The 21,959-nt window shown below is 49.4% G+C and overlaps 1 protein-coding gene across 1 annotated transcript in view; it reads left to right on the top strand.

Annotated features, from left to right (window-relative positions):
- The window catches only part of LOC118772087 (GRAM domain-containing protein 4-like), a 46,193-nt gene that overhangs the window by 14,695 nt on the left and 9,539 nt on the right, over window positions 1-21,959 (top strand). The window contains exons 4-14 of the mRNA XM_036520338.1: window positions 15,216-15,336; window positions 16,216-16,277; window positions 17,611-17,743; window positions 19,193-19,218; window positions 19,658-19,749; window positions 20,376-20,467; window positions 20,848-20,896; window positions 21,039-21,110; window positions 21,208-21,251; window positions 21,393-21,502; window positions 21,940-21,959. The exon at window positions 21,940-21,959 is cut by the window's right edge and continues 135 nt beyond it. Of these exons, the coding sequence (XP_036376231.1) occupies window positions 15,216-15,336; window positions 16,216-16,277; window positions 17,611-17,743; window positions 19,193-19,218; window positions 19,658-19,749; window positions 20,376-20,467; window positions 20,848-20,896; window positions 21,039-21,110; window positions 21,208-21,251; window positions 21,393-21,502; window positions 21,940-21,959 (821 nt within the window). The remainder of the gene's footprint in view (window positions 1-15,215; window positions 15,337-16,215; window positions 16,278-17,610; window positions 17,744-19,192; window positions 19,219-19,657; window positions 19,750-20,375; window positions 20,468-20,847; window positions 20,897-21,038; window positions 21,111-21,207; window positions 21,252-21,392; window positions 21,503-21,939) is intronic.

Here is a 21,959-nt window from a genome sequence, read left to right as displayed (position 1 = left end):
CGGGTCCTGCATCATGTCTGCAACTGCTCTATGTATCATACAGCACTCTCAGCACTATGGCTGCTCTATACCTGGTTATGCTCTATGACTCTTAGCCATACATCTGGTCTCTACCTGGGTATGCTCTATGATTGTTGACTGTACAGCTGCTCTCTACCTGGGTATGCTGTATGATTCTTGTATAGAACTGGTCTCTACTTTGGTATTCTGTATGATTCTTGTATAGAACTGGTCTCTCTAAATATACTGTATTATTCCGGCATGGCTGATCTTTCTCTGCGGATGCTGTAAGACTCTGAGGTATAGAGCTGGTCTCTCTCTGACTGTGCTTTAAGACTTTATGTTCTCTCTTTGGTTATGTTGCATGGCTCTCAGGTGTAGAGCTGGTCTCTCTGAATATGTTCTATGATTCAGTTGTAGAACTGGTCTCTCTGTCTCTGGCTGTGTTGCATTACTCTCGGGTTTAGATCTGATATCTCTGGATTAGCTGGATTACTCTCAGGTTCAGAGCTGGTCTCACATAGCCGCCGCTGCAGCGCTCTGACAAGAACTCACAGCTGACAGTTGCCAGACTCTCCCCTCATGTATAACGGGATCATCTGTATGTTTACAAATTGGCTGAGTGACGGACGGGTCGAGCAAATTGAAAATGCTTTATTGTCCATACTGTTTAAATGATTGCACCGTGCCAGGCCCGCACACCAAAACAGGGTCGTTAGCAGAGCCGGTCAGCAAGATTACACGGGCGGTGTAATTGGACGTCTGGAGGGAGCGGTGCATTAGCGGCCATTAGCAGGGAATGGAGCCGCGTTTAGCGCGATGGAGCCGGGTGAAGGAGCGGGGTGGAGGAGCGGGACGATGCACAGGGTGAGGGGTGCGGAGTCTGAGGCGGGCCGGAGGTGTGGATCACAGCTGCGGGAGACCTTGGGGACTGCGGCGTACGGAAATGAAAAGTCACATTAATAAGAGGAAATATTGCACAATCAGGAAGAGGGGGGGGCATGATCTTCGCCGTGAGACCGTGAGTGTCACGTAGCGCTGAAATAAGCGCACCGAGCTCTGGGGTTCTCTTTCAGGTCAGACGCTTAATGGGTCCAGCAAATTTCCTTTCTCTTTTGCCTCTTGAGTCATAACTGAGTTTGTCTGATTTGATCTGGGTTGATCTGATTTAATTCGGCTTTACATAATACTTCTTGCAGTGAAGGGCACACTTACAGTTTCATTCGGTTTGGTATATGCAGGTAGGTGTAGTGAACTGGGATCATTAAATCACCTTGTGTGGGCAAACTGTACTCATCTCTTTGACCTTCTGTGCTGTCTTTTAATGAGAAGGTCATGAGGCTGAGATGCACACGCACACACACGCACACACATGCACACACACGCACACACTAATGCACACGCACACACACACACACGCACAAACCTCCACACTATGCGCATTCTTTCAAGTGATTTTTTTTGAAGGAGACGAGAATTGTGTGGTTAACCAATTGCGTCAAGTTAATTAATACTGGAGGAAGTCACCAGGATTTGACAAGATGAATGCTGGAGAGCTGAATTCTGTCTGTGCCATAGCCTACTCTGCAACCCAACCTGAACAAGGTTCCCCCACTCACCCAGCAAGAGCGCAAGAAGGCTTAAAAAACTCCACTTTGGACCTTGGCTAGTGTCGTACATTTCATACAGTTCAATGAATAAGCCAGTTTTTGTCCTGATGTCATTGTCAAGCTGTGACAAGACACAGATAAGGGAAGGGGAAGATGAAAGTGTGTGTGTGTTTATGGTGGGTTGGGGGGTGTTGTATTTTTCTTTTTCTCAGAATTAAAGACAGTTTCCTTTCAGTGTTACTGTGAAGACTCAAGCTTAGATGACGCAATGCATTTGCTATCTGTCTTCCGCAGGTAGCGAAGAGAGAAAAACGCATTGACTCGGAAGGGTTTTGATGGGTAATTTCTCACTGGGTGTGCAAACCTTTCTGGCAGTTTGGGCAGCCTTTGCGGTCTTTGTTCTGCCCGCTGCACTCAGTCTGAGTATTGGGGACGGTAAGCGGGAGGGCGGTGAGCGAAGCTGTCACACCGCTGGCCTGGCTCCCGCAGAGTAGTCGGAGCGTGGGCACGACACACCGAGCTCGGAAACCGCGGCGGCGTGGCGAATGCCACCATCTCAGGATGCGGTTGCGTTTATTAGCCTATTATATGCAACCTTGCTATTTTTGCAAAAGTGCTGATCATAACTTTGGGACTTAGGAAATCACCTGTGGTGAACCTTTCGTTGTTAGTCGTGCTGAGCGTCTGTCGCCACAGCTTGGTTAGCTTCTCCTCTTATTATTCTGGCCAGTGTGTGTTTTTGCCTTAGATCAGGCCACTTCCTACCCATCCAGTCTTTCTCCATCCATGGCTGCCTCTCTGTCCCCTGTCCTTGAGGGTCTATGGGACAGTACATTGCCGAAGAGGTCCGTTTTGTTTCAAAAGCCACTTTTCATTGTGCCGAGCGGTTTTAAGTGTGGGAACCCTTGTCGGTGTACATTATTCCCTCCAAACTTTCTGCCATCAGTGTGAATATGCCAACTAGTAACAGTGCTCATAGCAAACCTGTAGGGGCATCTGTAATAAGCCTCCTCCCCAGCTTGTCCTTTGGAGAGACTTTTCTAGAGGAGATACAGTAAGATGATCGTGGGCTGAATTTTCCACACATTCAAAGCTGGCTGGTAGTATGGGAGGTAGGCTTGTAACCAGAAGGTTGTGGGTTTGAATACCAGATATATTACTAAACCTAGCAGCACACAGGGTGTGGACCTGGCTACAGAGTGGACACAGCTCTTCATGGTAAGTGTTGTCCCCGTGTGAGAGCTCTCCTGAATCCCAGCACCCAGCGCAGAGGAGTTTAAAGCATGCCGACAGTTCTTCGCTGTCTGAGCTGTAGGGTGTGGACCTGTCTGAGCATGCCCATAACTGATCCAGTAGCACAGGTGTGAAAGACGCCTCGTTACCCCACCTGTTTGCCTGCTGACTCGCACCTTTAAAGCGAGGAAAGTATGTGATGATTGTGGGTTTTTACTTGAACGTTGAACATTTCCCAATAGTACAGGCTGCTGTTGGTGAGTGCTTAGCCCTGGTTGGTATTCTGTGTGCATTTTCATAATTGACACAAAAAAGATTAAATATGTAAACAGAGGCTTTCTTCCAGACACCGTGCTTTGAATTCCAACTCTAAGTACTTCAAATATTTCAGCATTGTGGAATGAACTGAAGAGGCATGTTTCTTAGTTCGTATTTGGGTCCTGACCTGAACTCCAGTTGCAACCCTGGGCCTTTCACCTGCTCTCTGACTTTGTTAACTCTGAAACCCCACAGCAGCACACAACAGCCCGTAATAAGATCACACTCGGCCTCTGAAAGGTTCATAGGAAAGTAGCTAACCATGGAACGGAGTGGTCCAATCAGGCGATTATTCCGTATGAGTGCATAGAGAGGGCCTGTTCTATATTTGCTCTCTTCCGAGAGGCGTGTGAGTGGCCACACAGCGCAGGGCGGGTCAGGCAGGGACTCTGGGCCCGCTAACGAATAACAGCAATGCTAAAAAAAAATGTTCCATTACAAAACCATTATCAGCCCAGCTCAGAGGCAGCTATCGATGAATGGCATGGCTGCCTAGTTTATAGCACTGATAGCAGGAGAAAAACTAGCATGGCAATGCAGGGTAGATTGTCAAACCTGTATGACAATGTATCAGATATGGTCTACATCTAAAAGATTTTTTACCTGGATGTTTCACAGGTAATACATGTACAAGATTTTCTACAATTTAATTCTTCATATCTTTAAGAGACAATAACTGATATTTTAAAGCTTGCAGAATAAGGGGGCGATAGTGTAGCATAGTGGTTAAGGAGCAGGACTCGTAACCAAAAAGGTCGCCAGTTCAATTCCCTGCTGAGGCACTGCTACTGTACCATTGGGCAAGATACTTCACCCACAGTTGCCTCAGTAAATATCCTGCTGTATAAATGGATAACACTGTAAAACAAACTGTAACCGATGTAAGTCATTTTGGGTAAGAGTGTCTGCTAAATGCCGGTAATGTCATTTTTAGTTTTAGCTTATGGGGCTGTATGTTTACATATGCTAACTTGTATCAGTTCATTGTAAGGGTATTGAGACAAACAGAGATGAATGGTGTGAGGTCGCTTTGATTGCTGGTCCTCGCCCCTCTGCTCTGGCTGCTTGACCTTCTATCAGCAGACGTTAAAGTGTCCTGGCCCTGAAGGCATACCGCGGCCTTCTTCACAGCTCAGCGGTCGCAGTCACACCGCGGACCCTGCTATGGTCAGCATCTGCCACAGCTCTATAGTTAGAAACAACCAGGCCGGGCTATATCAGGCTCCTGATTGGTTAAGTGTAGGAGTGGTGTTTAGTGCCAGGAGGTGCTCTTGGTGGGAGTGTCCTGTGAGCGGGTGGCACTGAGCCAACACTACAGGAGCCGCACGGTAAACACCCCGCGTTTATAATGCCGTGCAACTGTCTCTGGTGCTGTGCCAAGGTGATTCCGTCTTAACCCTTCTAGAATTCCCCAGAAGAGATTCCGCCTGCTGGCTCTGATCACAAACGGCCTTTCCCCAGAGGGGGGGTGTGTCTGAGATCGGGTTACGGTGCATGCACGGTTGCGATTCCGTGTTACGGAGGTTTAGTCACGTGGATCAGGCCGGTGAGCTGTGCGCGGCGCTCTCAGGTTGAGGGCCTGCTGTGTGCTCACGCTGTCCTGGCTCGTGGTTCACCCCAGTCTGAGGTGAGGACGAGGGCAACCTGCCGGCATTAGCATATCGTTAGCTTAGCAAGTCCGTCGGTAATGAGGTCAGGTGGGAGGTGAGTCCCCGCGCGGTGAGGCTAAGGGCCAGGGAGGCAGCATCATTACCTTGCTAATCCCTTATCAGAATGGATTCCCGCTTCTTAAGAGAGGCAAGGGTAGACTGCAGTCTCCCAGCGACAGCGTGACATCATACACTCGGTATGGGCGTGGCCTTTCCAGACGTAAAGCCGCAGCACTTAGTATGATCTGCTGCAAATTCACCCCTGGGTTGTTTGCGCAAGGGGTTTGGTGATAGGCTCCACCAGCCTCTGGCTCCACCAGACCTGCGGAACCTGCCGGACTGCAGGCTTTCAGACGCAGCCTTGCCAGTGTGGGAAACATGTGTCTGCCATGGCGGTGCATTCACTAGGTGCAGCATTTGCATCTTTCTGTATTATTTCCAGCACAGTTGAAGCTGAAATGTTATTAAGGGCTGGTGTAGAGGGCAACAGATGCAGGTGTCACAGGGGAATGTGACCCGCTGATGTATGGCTGCTGGCTCTGTGGGGCGCGGGTGACACTCCCCTGCCCGCTCGGCTTGTCCTGAGAGGCCGAGCCGACGCGGGACGCCTCCCTGGCCGAATGCTGTGAGAATCCCCAGCATGCCGCTCTGCCGCTCGGAGCCTTCCTGGCAGAGGCGGATTTCCTTCCTGGAGACTCTGATGCGGAAGAGGATTACTGCTTCATTGTTGTCACTTTTTTCATGGGGTTTGCTTATGTCCCTATTCATAGAGATGTGCGTAGTTCAGATTTTACACACCTGTCTTCATTCATGCAGCTGGATAGTAGTGTAAGTGATTCAGCTTGACTACATCGCTCCAGGCTGTAGCAGTAGTATTGGGAATAGCCCAACCGGGGATTCAAAACCCGTACCCTTCTGCTGCCAGTCTGAGTTCATTAACCTCGGCTTCACACCGCTGCCTAATACAGCAGCCTGGCCTATTTTAGAAAAGGGGAGCGCGTGAGAGAAGACGAGGCGTAGCTTTGAATTATGTAAGCACCTCTGTTAAAAGAGCAGCAGTGTCCTTGAGCGGGGGGGGGGGCGGGGGTTCAGTGCCGGTTTTGGCGTTCCCTTCCACGCTGTGCCACCGTGTGACCTCCACTGGGGGCGTGGCCTCGTTCCCGGGGCCGGTCGCTGACAGAATGCCAGGCCCGGTCGCGAAGACCTGGAGACTCCGGATGAGAGGAGTACAGTAGCCCTGGTGAGGCGTTAGGGCAGCCAGGAGAGCTCCTCGGGCCTCTGTTTGCGCCGCTGTCTGAGAATAGCAAGTCTGGAGACGCAAAATGGGTCACAGACAGCCTGCCCGGCTCAGTTAGAGTGCGCGCGAGGAAGGGGAGAACGGAGGAAAAGGAGGAGAGGAGAGAGGTGGTTGGGGGGGGGGGGGGGGGAGTGGGGTGGCGGGACACGGCAGCGCATGCAAAGCCTCAGACACATTTGTCACACCCTCACTTCCGGACCGCGGTGCGGATTGGGAATATTCAAACCCCACTTAAAACTAGCAGCTTCTATTTCTGTCACTCCAGTCTAGTCTTTGTCTAAGCCTGTCAGATGTAATTTCAGCAACATGAAATTAGTAGCGGTACTGTGAGAATAGCGGCTCTCTCTGTGGGGGGGGGGACAATGTGGGAAGCGCAGCAGTAGGCGAGTATTGATCTCATGCCGTTGGTGGGTTATAGTTGCACTAGCCCACAGGCACAGAGTAATAACATTATTCCACAGCGTGTTAAGTTGTGTTGCGTTCCGGGAATCACTTCCCCCATTCGCATTGATAAATGGCGTGTAACACTCGGGGACGTTCCTGCCGCTTAGCGGGGTGACGAGGACGTGTCCGCCGTCGCCCGGTGTCTGCCCCGGCGGCTCAGGCAGGCTCGGCTAACCGTGTCTGTGATAGGAGCTGCTGCTTTCTGAGGGCTGCTATGCAGATTGTTTGCTTACATAACTATGTGGGACGCTCCCTGCGAGCTGGCTGGGTGCTGTGCGGCGCAGCTGTGGATTTGGCTCTGTGAGAAACACCAGCATAGCGCTGTAGCTTTCGCCCTCTGTGAGAAACACCAGCATAGCGCTGTAGCTTTCGCCCTCTGTGAGAAACACCAGCACAGCGCTGTAGCTTTAGCCCTCTGTGAGAAACACCAGCACAGCGCTGTAGCTTTGGCCCTCTGTGAGAAACACCAGCATAGCGCTGTAGCTTTAGCCCTCTGTGTATGAAACACCAGCATAGCGCTGTAGCTTTAGCCCTCTGTGTATGAAACACCAGCACAGCGCTGTAGCTTTAGCCCTCTGTGACAAACACCAGCATAGCGCTGTAGCTTTCGCCCTCTGTGAGAAACACCAGCACAGCGCTGTAGCTTTCGCCCTCTGTGAGAAACACCAGCACAGCGCTGTAGCTTTAGCCCTCTGTGAGAAACACCAGCACAGCGCTGTAGCTTTGGCCCTCTGTGAGAAACACCAGCATAGCGCTGTAGCTTTAGCCCTCTGTGTATGAAACACCAGCATAGCGCTGTAGCTTTAGCCCTCTGTGTATGAAACACCAGCATAGCGCTGTAGCTTTAGCCCTCTGTGTATGAAACACCAGCACAGCTCTGTAGCTTTAGCCCTCTGTGTATGAAACACCAGCACAGCGCTGTAGCTTTAGCCCTCTGTGACAAACACCAGCATAGCGCTGTAGCTTTAGCCCTCTGTGACAAACACCAGCATTGCTCTGTAGCTTTAGCCCTCTGTGACAAACACCAGCATAGCACTGTAGCTTTAGCCCTCTGTGAGAAGATCAATATAATAATGTAGATTTGGTCCATTCCGTTAGACATTTACATTTATTCATTTGGCAGACACTATCCAAAGTGACTAACAAGTAAGGTAGAGTACAACACAAGCTAAAAGCCGTATGAGGAGCCAACAACATTAGAAGCGCCAGTTAGAAGCACCAGTACAGCACTATAGCCTTGGCCTGTTGTGGTAGAAGCACCAGTACAGCAGTAGTTGTGGCCCATTCTGGTCATAACACCAGTATAGTGCTGTATGCTTGGCCTGTTCCTTTAGAAGCACCATGAGAGCACTGTAATCCTGGCCCACACTGCTAGCAGCACACAGGTAGTGAATTTGCTTTTATCACTAAGTGACTCTTGTTGTTGGACTCCCACACAGCAGCTGGCAGGGGTGCTGGCAGGGATTCAAAGTCATAGCTTATGTTTTCTCAGAGGGCCAAAACAGAGGCTTTAACTGGTGCATGGATCACTAAATAACAGGGCCCTGGACCTGCACTGCCAGAAAGACAAGCTTAGAAACCGGTGTAGAGCAACAGAAATGTAATCTCTGGAACTTCTTGAAAGGCTAAGTTCAGTGGTACGTTGAGAAATAGTTTTTCTGTTTTTTAAGTCTGCCTTTGTGGAATCAGTGGTTTTGAAATGCCTGATCATAGGGAGGTGCATGTCCAGCCCTGGAGTGCTGCAGTCCTGTATGTTTCAGTGTTACCATTCAGCCAGTAACCGATTCACACCTGGAACAGCACCTGAGGTCACTTCCTGTCCAGATCATGACCCTGATTGGTCAATGAGGAGATGAGACAGACCCTGCCTCATATGTTTCCTTGGGTACAAAATGGGTTTTCTTAAAACAAGCTCCAGTTGATCTAGCAGGATTTCCTGAGGTGTTTTGAGTTGACAGGAAAAAAATATTGGTGCTTCTCTTTTAAAGCTTACTGAAGTGGTACTGAACATGTGATTTAAACAGAAAAAGTGTCCTAAGCTTTGAAACCTGAGGCTATGCTTTGAAAGGTCTGTTTGTGAAGGGTTCATGTTAAGGCCAGGGTTAGTGGATAAGCCCCTGCTTAGAGGACTCTGTACACGGAGCGTGTGCACATTCCAGCGAGGGTTGAAAACAGGAAGTGGTTAACAAGTATCTGGTTTAGCGGAGATCAATGCAGCAGTGAAACAAGATTTCTGGGAAGATACATGTGATGTTTCCTCCATATTAGCGTTGATCGCTGGCAGCTTGATTGTAAGGATTAAGAAATGTTTATGGTCACAGAGCTTGTTTCTCGGTGTGGGATAATTTTAGGGGAGCCTTTGAACATCTTGCAATCAAGATGAGCCTGCTATTCAGGTACTACGATATCCAGATTCTGAATTTTTGCCCGTCAGGTCCAGGGTACCCTGCATCCACACTGCACTCTGCATCTCATGGTAGTCACTTAGTCTGGTTCCCTGATTGGCTCGTCCTGATGTCATACCTCTCCCTCTACCTAACCCGCTGACCCAGGAGGCGGGGAGAATCAGGCTGTCTCCTCGGTGATGGTGACTTCATCTACTTAGGTGCCAGGGGTCACGGTGGCGTCAGCGTGAAAGTGTCTGCCCGTCTCGGATTCTGGCGGGAGTGTCGGGGGGTTCGTCCCTGTGAATATTTACAGTGCGGTAACGCATCGCCGTTGTGTCAGGGGTTACTGTCATCAGGCTGACAGAAGGAGCTATTAGTCCGCTGTGTCTTTTTCTCTGTTCTGCTGATCTGCGGGTCTTACAGAAACATTGGCTTTTTCTGGATCAGTCCAGCACAGACGCAGCGCAGATCTACTGACTTGGATGGCCACTCTGTCTATTCTTATCCTTGGTTATTTCTATCTGTCAATCAAAGTCTGTTGAGTATATGGAAGGAAAGGTCACAGAGCACTCCACAGCATGGCACAGAAAGACTGGGACTAGCAGAGGTAACATGATTTAGGTGGCAAATTAAACGCAATGATACTTTGCCAGCAGAGTAGAAATCACCTGCAGTTGCACCTGAATGGGTGATGTGTTCAGTCTGTGATCAGAGACGCATCCTGAAGAAGTCCTCGCAGTTACAGCAACAACATCATTTACTCTTTAAGTGGATGAAAGACAACTGAAACGCACACCTTTGAACGTGCAGTACTGCTGTTAAATTCCGCGTGGTGTGAGCGCATGAGCAAACGGAGATTGTGCGTTACAGTAACAATGACTTCCTCGACAGGCCCCTCTCAGAACCTCTGCTGTGAATGGAGGCTTTGTTTGCCCGTGTTTGGATCCGGGCCGTGCTGTACTTTTCCTCTCCCTTCTTAAGGAGAGCAGGATTTGCTTCCTCTACACCAGCCGGTCCGGTCTCCATTCATGCTTTAGAGTGAGTCCGGTCTCCATTCATGCTTTAGAGAGGTCCTGCGGGGACTGCCGGAGAGGACCGCGGCTCTGACCTGACCGCAGGGCAGTTCCACACCGCAGTGCGCCCACAGCGCCGGATGCGACCGCTCGGAGCGGGAGCCGTGCGGGGCGCGTGACGGGGTAGACGAGGTCCGAGTAGCGGTCGGGGGTCAGGCGCATGCGGGCCGACCCCCGCGGGACCGCGAGACCCCGGTCTCTCAGGGCGCGGGCGGGGTCCAGGATGGCCGTGGCGAGGAAGGACAGCGCCAGCCTGGACCTGGCGCACCTGTACCTCCGGGCGGCGGACAGGATCAAGAGCTTCAAGAACAACCTGAACCTCAGTGAGTTCCTGCTGCTGGCATCCTAATCACAGGCCGTCCTTTCAGCTGCCTGAACAAGGCGAGCGAGGTGATCAGGCTGCGAGTGGGACCGAATGCGGAAAGCTGAGAAACATCTCTCACTGTTACAGGGTGTTTTTTCTGCTAAATTTAATCTTAACGTGACTGGGTAAGTCAGCTGAGAATGTGTTCTCATTCGCACAGAAGACCAGGGCAGCGCGGGCGGGCAGCAATAACAGCAGGTAGCCATCAACAGGAAGCTAAAACAGCAACGACAGCAAGCGGTACACAGCCATAAACAGCAATAACGGCAGACAGTCAATAAGCAGGACAGCTGGTGCCCGCGATGTGCGATTAGCTTTGGAGCCTGTGCGATTTGTCAGTCTGAGAAAAGGAGGGATGTGGTCGCATTGACAGAGATGATGATTAAAATTAGTTATGACTGAGAATTTCATGGAGTGTATCTCTGTATCTCAGCAATTGCTGCTAGGCAGACTAACCTTGTGTTATGGAAATGCATTCTGGATACTTTGCTCTGAATGCACTGTGGCCTTGTGGGTATAAATAGATGAGTTTAGGACATGGTGTTTTGCAAGTGATTTTCACACCTGCAGAAATCGTTGTTAAAAAAACATGCTTCTCTCGTTTCTGTTATCGAGTGTTGACCACTGTGCTGAGTTGGAGCCTCTTTTCTGTCACCGGTATGTTTTGCGCCGTTCGCTGCTCCCAGGCCGATAACCACTCTCAGACTTTTCCCAGGTAATGTTCAATCCCAAGGACACGTCTTTCCTAAGATAAAATGTTAACGTTTATTTGCATTAAAAAATGTTTTGCTTCTAACGTACGGGTAATGCTGTATGCCGTGGCATGTATACGAACGGCAGACACGGGCTAGCCTTTTTCTTCAGAAACAGCGGGGATTCTGGGATTGAGTAACTCTGATGCAAAACATTCCTCAGGGGTTACCCTGCCCACCTCCCCCATCTCTTGGCATGAGGGCCAATGAGAGAGCACACCAGGCTGCTCTCTCTTTGCGCGGGGCGGTGCAAGGCTAGCCCAGTCACACGGACACCAGGCCGCGACACGCGCAGGCCTCCCCGTATTACCCCCGCTGATGCGATACGGTCTGACAGCGCGCGGCCGCGGCGTGCGTGTTCCAGCTCTCCAGTCAATACCCGTTACACAAGCGGGGAGGGGGGTGGGACACGGGGGATTGGCGCATTTAGGACTGCGGGGGGAGTGGGGTAAGGGGGTGGGGGGGGATGTGTTGCATGCTTCAGCTCTGTTTAAAATCAGATCAGCCCCAGCGGTTCGTTTGGCTCTGTGATAGTCAGACTGCTCCGTTCAGCTCTGTAGGTAATGGGTTTACTCGCATTCTTTGGCACGGATTACGGGGGGCGGTGAGGCCTAGCGCAGGATCTGTTCAGTAATGTTCCTAAGACTGAAAAGGCCCCCCCTTCCCCTCTAGCACAGCAGCCTTATCATTGCCCAGATTCACTGGGCAGACATCCTTATCCACCGCACAGATTACATTTCCACACACTGCCGGTGCCCTTCATGCAGCCGGCTTTGATGAAGCAATGCCAGTGAAGGACCTTGCTCCTGGTGCAACAGCAATGCCCCTCCACGGATTTGAACCCGCAACCCTCCGCTTCCTTAACCGCTTCCCTTGCTGCTGACGGGATGGTTGCGCTTGTCGCTTTGCGAGAGCAGAAATTCTGCACTTGGACCCCAAGGTGACGGTCTCCTAGGTCAGAATGTAGGCTCTGGAAGCTGGTCCATTTGAGCAGGGGTGGCCCCGGGTTCGAATTGATGGCGAGGAAGTCGTCTGCCGTCATTTTGCACACGCCTTTAAACACAGCTGACATGCAGAGGTGCCGCCCGCACAGGGATCTGAACAGCGCTGGCAGGCTTCGTCCTTGGTAATTTTAGACAGTGCCACGGTGTTGAATTACAGGCAAAAAGAAACATTGACATGTTCTGGCTGGGGTTTTTGCGCTGGCCTTGGTCTTGCCTTGTGTGGTTTGTCTGCTTGTACCTTCGCCCCCCCCCCCCCCCACCCCCCCCGTCACGGTCGCTCTGCTGAAGCACAGCCTCGGTCTCTCTCACTGCCAAAGTGCTAAAATGCAGAGCCGGCCCCTCGACGCCGAGGCGCTAAAAGTCAGCGTTCTCGCTTTAACCTGCCTGGCGGACTCGCAGCGGGGTCACCTCAGCGGCGGAGGGGAGGTGAGAGGATGACAGAATGTGTGACTGCAGTGACCGCTCCCCCCCTCCTCACCCCCCCCCATCTCCAGCCCGATGTTCTGGACCAGAGTGGCCTCTGAACGCTGGGATGGCGTTATGCTGACACGAGCCACGCGGACCCTGAGCTGTTAATCACAGGTGGAGCACTGTTGCCCGCCGCTGCCGCGTTTGTCTGGTACGCTTAGTCTCCTCAGAGGATGGAGTGAGACTGGGGACAGAGGGGGGGGGGGGATAAGATCTGGACCTGTTTGTTGTCTTGACATCACAGAGGATTTTCACGCTCTTTCCCTCTCTTGCTTCCTCTCTACCTCTCACTTTCCCTCTGTCTCCCTCTCTACCTCTCACTTTCCCTCTGTCTCCCTCTCTACCTCTCTCTCCCACTCTCTCTCTCTTTCTTATTTTGGTTGTTTTGTTTTCTTTATGACCTTTGGCTGTATAAAGCAACTTTAATTTTTCCTCTCTCAATTTTCTCCGTATTATACTTTTTCTCCGTATTATATTTTCTTTAAAGGAGGATGAAGGGAAATATATATAAGCCTGTAGGAATCCTTTTCCATTGTTAAATAAAGAACAGCTAAACACCAGCCTCTCTCTTCTTCTCTCTCCTTCCCTATCTCTCTCTGGTTCTTTCTCAGCCTCTTTCTCCTTCCCTATCTCTCTCTCTCTGTCCCTCTCTTTCTGTCCCACTTTCTTTTCCTTTCTCTCTGTCACAGCCTCTCTCTCTCTCTCTCTCTCTCTCTCTCTCTCTCTCTCTCTCTCCGTCAGTCTCTCTCTTCTTTCTCCAGCTTTCCTGTTGCTCACACTGCCGATGCTCGGTGTCACAGTGATGTGCTGTCAGCAGGGAGGTGTGTCATGTGACCTCTCAGCGCTGTAATGTTCAGCCTGCTCACAGCTCTGTGAGGACGTAACCACAGCCCCACAATAAGACAACTGCGCTCTCTCTGCGCTGCCCGGGGCTGTTGGCCGTTCCCGTGGTGATATCCCCTCTCTGACATCACACAGCGTGGGAAGGGGACGCATCGGATCCCAGAAAATAACACTTTATTCGTGCTTGTCCTGGGCCATGACCATAAGTGTGCTCTTCCATCTTTTTGATGGTGTTTTGTATTTTTAAAAATTTGTGAGCGTGTTAGATTATGTAATATTTTTTGGCACTTTAGATCAACAGATTCGAAGGAAATGTATTGCCTAACAAACAACATATTGTGTAATAATTTCTGTATGTCAGCTTGTAACAGGCTGATAGTAGCCTGTTATGTCATAGGGTCTTATAATATTGATATTATTACAGTTTCTGTATGTGCTCAGCAAATATCCTTACAAAGGGTTTAGGCTCCAGGTACAGGTACAGTTAAATACAGCATCTTGCTCATACAGCTTGCTTGGATATAACAGAAATTCTTCCTTCGGGATCTGCAAGTCCCTTTTTCCTAACTACTCTGGCACACTTTAATTCTCTCTGGACGTGAACAAAACTCAGGACGAGAAACAGCAAGTGCCATTGGTGTTCACGTCAAATTAACAAAATTCTTAATCAAAGTCTCCTGTGGAACAGTTTATTCCTAACATATTTCGCTGTGATTTCAGCTTTGAGAGAATGCGATAAAAAGTCACAAGAACTTGTCAAGTGATTACACAAAACGTCTCCTGCTGTGTCTAGTGCAGTGACTGTGGCTCTCACTCATTCTGAGTGGTTCCAGACAAAACACCACAGGTCCCTGCTTTCCCAGGCTTGTCTTTATTAGGCTCCCTTAGAGGGGTCAGCTCTCCCCCCTTAAACATCAGCCACTGTCTGCCAGAAACAAAAGGTAAGAAAGAACAGTCGCAGGCGTACAGTATCATTGGCTGCCCGGGAATCAGCTGATGAAAAAGACCAATGGGAGGGAAGCCATCGCAGGGGCAAAATGGTCTTGGAGTGTTTCCTCAGTAGAGCGGTGTCGGAATATGGGGCCATGTCAGGCCATCGATTAACAAACAAAACTATTCAGTGCTAACATAATTCTCTGAGAGCTTCTGTTTTCACTCTGAGCTGCACATAGGATATGGGGTTTTAATGTTGCATTTTGGGTTTTAATTTTTTAATTTCTAATTTGGGTTTTAATTTTCTAAAGTTTTGGTATTGTACATGTAGGTTCCATTGTCTTTCCTAATACCTCTCTCCATGCTGAAGTCATGATCCAGTCTCTGTGATAATTATTACACGCTAATTATTAATTAATAATAATTGATAATTATTCACTGATATTAATTAATGTGTAAAGAATCTCTTTTACAGATATTCAGCCCAAATGCATAAGGTGCCATAATGAATTAGATGAAAGATTAATTTTAAATGAGAGAATTAGACAAAAAATGAAGAAATTAAGAAATTGGAAAAAGCCACCGAAAAATGACAGTTTTCATGTAGCGTGGAACATGTTAGCATTCATTGCTAAACGTATGCAGAGGGAAAACAGTACACCCTGAACATAATATTTCTGCAACAATGCTGTTTTCTTAAACTACTCAACAAACAAAGAATCATCGCAGACCACACCTTTTGGAGCCGGGGATTGGTTATTTCTAAAAATAGTCTCGGCAGGGATATGGCGTGTGTAGCACGGGTCTCACCCTGGCCTTCCTGTGGCGTTTCCTCTCCAGAGGAGGAGCTGAGGAAGCTGCGAGAGGAGACCAACGTGGAGACGCTGAAGCAGGAGCTGGAGAAGGAGCGGGGGAGGAGGCTGGACCTGGAGCAGAAGATGAATGAGGTGCTCAAAACCAGGTGAGAGCCGCACCCCTCCCTGCTGACCCCTGTAAGGAGTTTGGTCCATATTTCACCCCCCACCCCCCGCCCCCTGTGCCAGTCCCTGGCTGTGCTTGCACCCACCTGACCCCTGGCGGTGGCAGGATGGTCCAGGCCGGGGTGTCGCTGACAGGGGCACCGCGAGCCTGGGGTTATAAATAGCAGCATTTCCTGGCTCGTGGGTGGAAAGCCGGACCTTCTCAGCGAGCGGCGCGGTTTACTCGGTGGCCGTAAAGTCACGTGACATGGTGTCAGAGTGCAGAGTGACGAGATGCCTCTGTCACACACTGTCACATAGCTCCACACACTCTCTCTCTGCCATCGGTGATGTGGCACATTCGTCTTATGACTCACGCATTGCATAAATTGTCGCCAACTGGAATGGTCAATGTCTCTAATAATAGCGGACAGCAGTGCTCTATTGACCCCGATGGATTGTGTGTGTGTGTGAGAGAGATTTCGTTTATGACAGTGAGTTTGCGTGCCTGTGTGCGTTTTACGCCTGCGTGCATGCGTGTCAGAGAGGCGGTTAGCATGCTCGCGCATGCGCACACGCGTGTATCCGAGTGCGTGTTTGCGTGCGCTGTGGTCCGCAGCGCTTACGAGGGCTTCGGGGGGGTGGTGGAGAAGATAAACAGATCTTAGCGGACGAAGTTCCCACACTCCATTAAAGGGCCGGCCAGCCTAATGTCTGTGTTTCCACGGCAACCTGTAAGAAGTGGCATGTGTGTGCCAGGTCGATGTCATTGGAGTCGTTTGTCCTTTTGGTCAGACGCACACACGTACACACACACCTAAAGGAGCCAAGCTGGGAAGAATGACACTAATTTCCTGATGTATCACCCCTGTTCCCCGCAGACTGGAAGACTCCCCTCCCCAGCCCCCACCGAGACCACAGCCGCCCGCCGCCAACGGGACAGGTAAACAGTGAAACGCTTTGAAATCCTGTTTTCTTTGGAGTGTTTAAGGTACTTGAAGGCACTTGATTGGCCATAGTGTACTGGCAATGTATCAATAAGCTTTCTGATTCAAGTTACAATTAGGCAGTGATGTTAAAGGGTAATTGTCAGGCCACACGTAAGTAGTTTTTCACAGGACAGTGCTACCCCGCTCTGGACCATCCAGGAATGAAACAAACCTCTGCTCAGAATGCGGGCACAGAGAGTGCGGTAAGATACAGAGGAATGGTCCTCTTGCATCCTGGTTACCTGAGAATGACCTTCTTTAACCTTTATGCATTTCCTATGAAAACTGTAATTGTTACAAAAAATTGGTGATTGGTTTGTATTAAGACCAATCACCAATCACCAATCTCATTATCAGAATTATTTAATATAAGCCAGTCTCTGTTGTAATTAAAATTTTTTCATGTGGCGAACACATGGAAAGCTACTGCAGTAGATGCAATCGAGTTAAAGTGAAAGAAACTGCAGGTGGGCACTAAGAATGTCTGAGTCTAATCATGCAAATGGCACTGAAACAGGATCAAGCCGAGAGTTTAGCTTCACTTATTGCAAGCCTGCAGGCCACCCCGGCGCTGCAGTGTCAGTAAATTGGGTTATCGGGTGACATCTTACATGCAAGCCTGAGTCTTTGCCTCAGATTTAATCTGACCGCAGTGCTCTTTGCTCACATCTTGGAGTTTTGAATTTAAGCTGCCTGGACGTTTTTTTTGCAGTTCCTCTGAGAAACGTTTTTAATTTGTTCCAGGAATCTATCAACCTCACAATTTTTGCGTTAGAGAAGTAACTCTTGGTGTGGTTAGGGCTGCTCGCAATGCTAGCTGGTGATTGCACAGGAACACTGTACTGGAAGGTAAAAGGAAATGGTTGTTTAATGTACGCTTTTCTGGGGTGAGATTAAACCAAAATCAAAGCAGGCATACAGAGGCGATTAACTTCCTGCGTGTGCTTGCGGAGAGAGAGGCCACAGCAGGCAAGTCTCTCCCCAAAAAATGCCCTCGTCAGAGCCATTACAGGAGGTCTGACAAGGGCAACGAGAAGCACCTGGGTTGTTTAGTGGTTTGCCTCAGCTGTGCAGGTGCCCGTCCGTGAGGCTGCTGCTGTCCCGGGTCCTGAAAGCCTCCCAGGCTGTGGGCCAGTGCAGAAATATCCAACAGCAGCCTCGCCCTGCTTAACTCATAACCCACAGCTAAGCACAAAGTGTATTGCAGATAGACTGAAACTGGCTCCTAATGAAGGCCGCTATCGTGGCGCGCTAACGACGTTACCCTGCTGTCTGTGTTCACGGCAGAGAAACAGCAGGAGACATGGTTCTCGCGGGTGCAGAAATGGCTGTACGACAGGTTCGGCGTCTACATCGAGGACTTCCGCTTTCAGCCAGAGGAGAACACGGTGGAGGCAGAGGAGCCACTAAGCGCTAAAAGGTGAAATCTGGGACAGTGTTTTTTTTCCTGCTGTCTTCAATTGTCCTACCACAGCACAATATACAGTCCACATATATGTTTGAAGTGTAAATGCATGCATAAATAACTCTTAAGTAGGAAGTGAATTCAGTCATTATGTCATGCTTGCTCAATTTCTTCCATCAGAATGTATCACACACATTCTGAAGGATGCTTGCTACAAGTGTAACTCCTTAACAGTTGCCCCTGAATCTAATTTGAAGGGGAAATGAGATGCTGTATGAAAAATCTCCTTGCTGAGCCCACATAAATTCTCACTGTGTCTGTGTGGTTTACAAGTTAGAAAAATGTATGAGTCTGGCAGAAATGACACCACTGCTGGAGTGACAATGACAAAAAAATTACAGCGGAAAGGTGTGTAATGTGAAGGTAAGAATGATGGCAGCCGAGTGGGTGCGTTGAAGTGAGGTAGAGCCGAACCGTTAGCCGTAGCGCCGTGCCCAGGCGAGGTATATGCGTCGGCTGTGCACACATCTATGTCTGTCAGCACCCACTGAGCGCTGTTGGCCGCAATACAGTCTCACACCCCTGCATTTTCTGTCCCACAACAGAGACGATGGGCTTTCTGTTTACTTACACTCTGCAGCATTTTACAGCCCTATCATGTCCCTTCTTTCCCCTTCCTGTGGTAAGATACGAATTTAATGCTTCAGCCATAAATGTGATCATGTAGAGGAGCTCTTACACCGGGAGCCCATGTTGAAACAGGACCATAAAAATGCTCAATCTTTAATGGGGTTTGCGCCTGGCTGTAAACTGGATATATTGCTGCGGGTCATAAAAATAGCTTGAGCCACACCAGGATGGTCTTAAAACGTTATCGCTCGAGGACCAAGCGGTCAGATGAGCTCACAGCGGTGTCTAGGACACGCTCTGTCTGATTGGCCCTTTTGTGTTGTGACTGACGGTCAATTACGTCGCACACAATGCAACGCTGTCCCGCAGGTACGCCGAGGGGGGCGTTAAACAGGCTTTCCAGTTACATGTCTGCCCCTTGGTGGTGTTTTGGGCGTACTGCGGCTGGGTGTCGGGCAGGCCCGACTGCGTGGAAAATGACCTCAATTCTGTAGAGGTTGCCATGTCGCCCCGGTGCCTGATGCAGGGAGCCCCAGCCCAGCAGAATTATGGGTAAATGACCTGGAAAAGGCGTTCACACTTTGGAAACGGAGGAGAGGAGGAATTCTTTAACCTGATGATGGCGGGTTGATTTGTATCTTAGAGAGAGATGAAGAGGGGACTTTGTTTCCCTGCTGGTTCTGGCTGCCTAAGCATGTAGTGACTCAAACTGCTCTCAGTGGGCCTCAGGGTCTCACGGCTGCCAGTTTATCAGCTTTCTGTGGCACCCCTTTAGTGCAGAGGATCAGTGAATGACACGAATAACCTTTTGATTTTTTTTTTTTTTTTTTTCAGGTTAACAGAAAACATGAGGCGACTCAGTAAGTACTGCACTGATATTGTTTGTCACTGTGTACTTTCACCTAACACTGAAATTCGATGAACACATCATTACCAGTACAGTACAATTCAGTGGTAGTTTCTCTTTAAGATGATGTCCCAGGGCTCCCGTTACATGAGATCACTGAACCTGGAGGGCTGTGTAATCCTCACGCTTTGCTGGTTTCCCAAACCTTTTACTAATTCCGGCCTCTCGCGTGCTGTTAGCATTTCACCCGTGAGGGTAAAGAGTCATGTGTGAGTAAGCGGACTGTCGGATTCAAAGGCAAACGGCAAAGTGCAGTGTCAGTTGGGGTTGGGTGGGGGGGGAGTGGGGGTGGGAGGAGGGGTGCAGCAGTTAGCCAGCGGGAGGAGCTTGCTCTTTCGGAGGGGTTCGTTCGAGCCTCCGCACGTGACCCCCCGCGGTTCTGTCCCTTTCAGAGCGAGGTGCCAAACCCGTGACGAACTTCCTGAGGAACCTGTCTGCCTTATCGAGCTGGCACTCTGTGTACACGTCCGCGATCGCCTTCATCGTGAGTCTCACGCCTCCGGCTGGGCTCCCACCACCAGCGGGAACAGGCCCCGCGACACTCTGCTGCTGTCTTACAATCTGCAGTAGTAGTAGTGGGAGGAGCAGTCACAGTAATAGTCATTGTGGAAGCAGTTAGCATAGTAGTAACAGTAGTAATAGTCAAAACTATTTGTAACAGTAGTAGTTGTAGCTGTAGTAGCTGTACTCAAATGTAGGTGTAGTAGGTACAGTGTGAGTAGTTGTAGTTGTAGTTGTAGTTCTGGTTGCAGCTGCTGTGGTTGTAGTTATAGCTGTAGTTGTGGTAATATTAGTACTTGTTACAATACTGGATGTAGTTGCAGTTGTTACAGTAGTTATAGTTGTTATAATATTTGTATTAATATTTGTTGTTGTAATTGTTGCAGTAGCCGGTGTAGTCATAGTAGTTGCAGTATAAGTAGTTGTAGGTGTACTTTCCATTGCAGTTGTAGATGTTGTAGTTGTAGCTGTGGTTGTGGTAATAGTAGTAGTTGTAGTTATTGCAGTAGTAGATGTAGTTATGATTGTTGTAGTGGTCAATACAACTGTGAGATGAACAGTAGTGTGGTGAATAAGCATATAGCAGATGGTGATCTCCTCCTCTCACAGATCTACATGAATGCTGCATGGCATGGCTGGGCCATCCCCCTCTTCCTGTTCCTGGCCATCCTGAGGTTGTCTCTAAATTACCTCATCGCAAGGTAACTCTCTCAGCCAGACACACCCTGAGCCCGGTGGGGTGGCGTTAGACTGCTATGGAAACAGCCCTCACTTCAGTGACTGCAATGTTTACCACTGTGGGGATGCAATTGCAAACCTTCTAACAAGAGGCGAGCATAGGAGGTCACGTGACCTTGACTGCGACCATGGCGATGACCGGGTCGAAGGGGTAACCAGAGGACAGAGGCCAATGACAGCGAGGGTTATTGATCACCGGTCACAAAGGGGAGGGGCCAGAGGGTCGAGTGGGTTATTCATCTGTGCCATGTCTGTGTAGGCGTGTGTCTTAAAATAGAAAGAGATGTTGGTGTCACATTCATTTTTTTTTTTACCGTGTGTCGTGTGACTGCTCTCTCCACAGGGGTTGGAGGATCCAGTGGAGTATTGTGCCTGAAGTCTCAGAACCTGAGGTAGGAGCTGTCCTGTGTCATGTGACTTCCTGTGCCTGCCTCTCCGGACAGGAAGTGACCTGCACTGTGCTGCTCTTCAGTACTGAAGTAGCAGTGCTTGGATTTTATTAATGGGTGTATTTTTATTTTTTGTGCTGCATAGGAACCACCAAAAGAAGACCTGACAGTGTCAGAGAAATTCCAGCTCGTCCTGGACGTTGCACAGAAAGCACAGGTGTGGAAAAGCATACTCTTACTTCAGGAAACATAACACTGACATAATATTTCATTTCACAGTGTATAAGTTAATGATCCCATGTTCTCTCTCACAGAACCTTTTTGGTAAGATGGCGGATGTGTTGGAGAAAATAAAGAAGTAAGTGAAATCGTTCTTTTAGATGTTATGTTGTTCAGAGCCTGGACAGACTTCAGGATCCTGCATCTCTGAAGGAAGATGAGGGTGTATTTCAGTCTGTTCATGTGGAGATAACTGTGTGTGTGTGTGTGTGTGTGGCAGCCTCTTCATGTGGGTGCAGCCAGAGATCACTCAAAAGCTGTACATCGCTCTGTGGGTGGCCTTCATCTCCTCCTGCTTCCTGCCCTACAAGCTCATGGGCTTCATGATCGGTGAGAGCACACCGCGCCTCTCCAAACCTCATCCGTGAACACAGCCAGTGCTCAGCTGCCAGAGCAAAGCGCAGGGTACATGCTGCCTCTCAGCCTCAGTGTCTCCTAGCATTACACACACTTGGAAACCAGTCTGTAGTAGCTCCGTTTGAAAATAAAACCCTGAGAAATGTTTTGGTGGGATGATCAGTGCCAGGCATTCATAAATCATTTTTATCATGGTTGTTTGGTATGTTTATGCAACTGAACTATTTCCTTTTGGCTCATCCTGTTTATTTTCCAAGAGCTAAGACATTTTAAATGGTGATTGCACTGTTAAGCACAGATGGCGTTTCAGAGAACAGCTGATTGTCCTCTGTGAGCAGTGCACTTGCACAAATCGGGGAGCGTTGACTCTGTGTGATCGTTTCAGCGTGATTCACATCTCGATCTCACAGGGCTCTACGCCGGCATCAAG

Source organism: Megalops cyprinoides, chromosome 25 (assembly GCF_013368585.1).
Source record: "Megalops cyprinoides isolate fMegCyp1 chromosome 25, fMegCyp1.pri, whole genome shotgun sequence".
Lineage (NCBI taxonomy): Eukaryota > Metazoa > Chordata > Actinopteri > Elopiformes > Megalopidae > Megalops > Megalops cyprinoides.
This window is presented reverse-complemented; position numbering and strand designations above follow the sequence as displayed.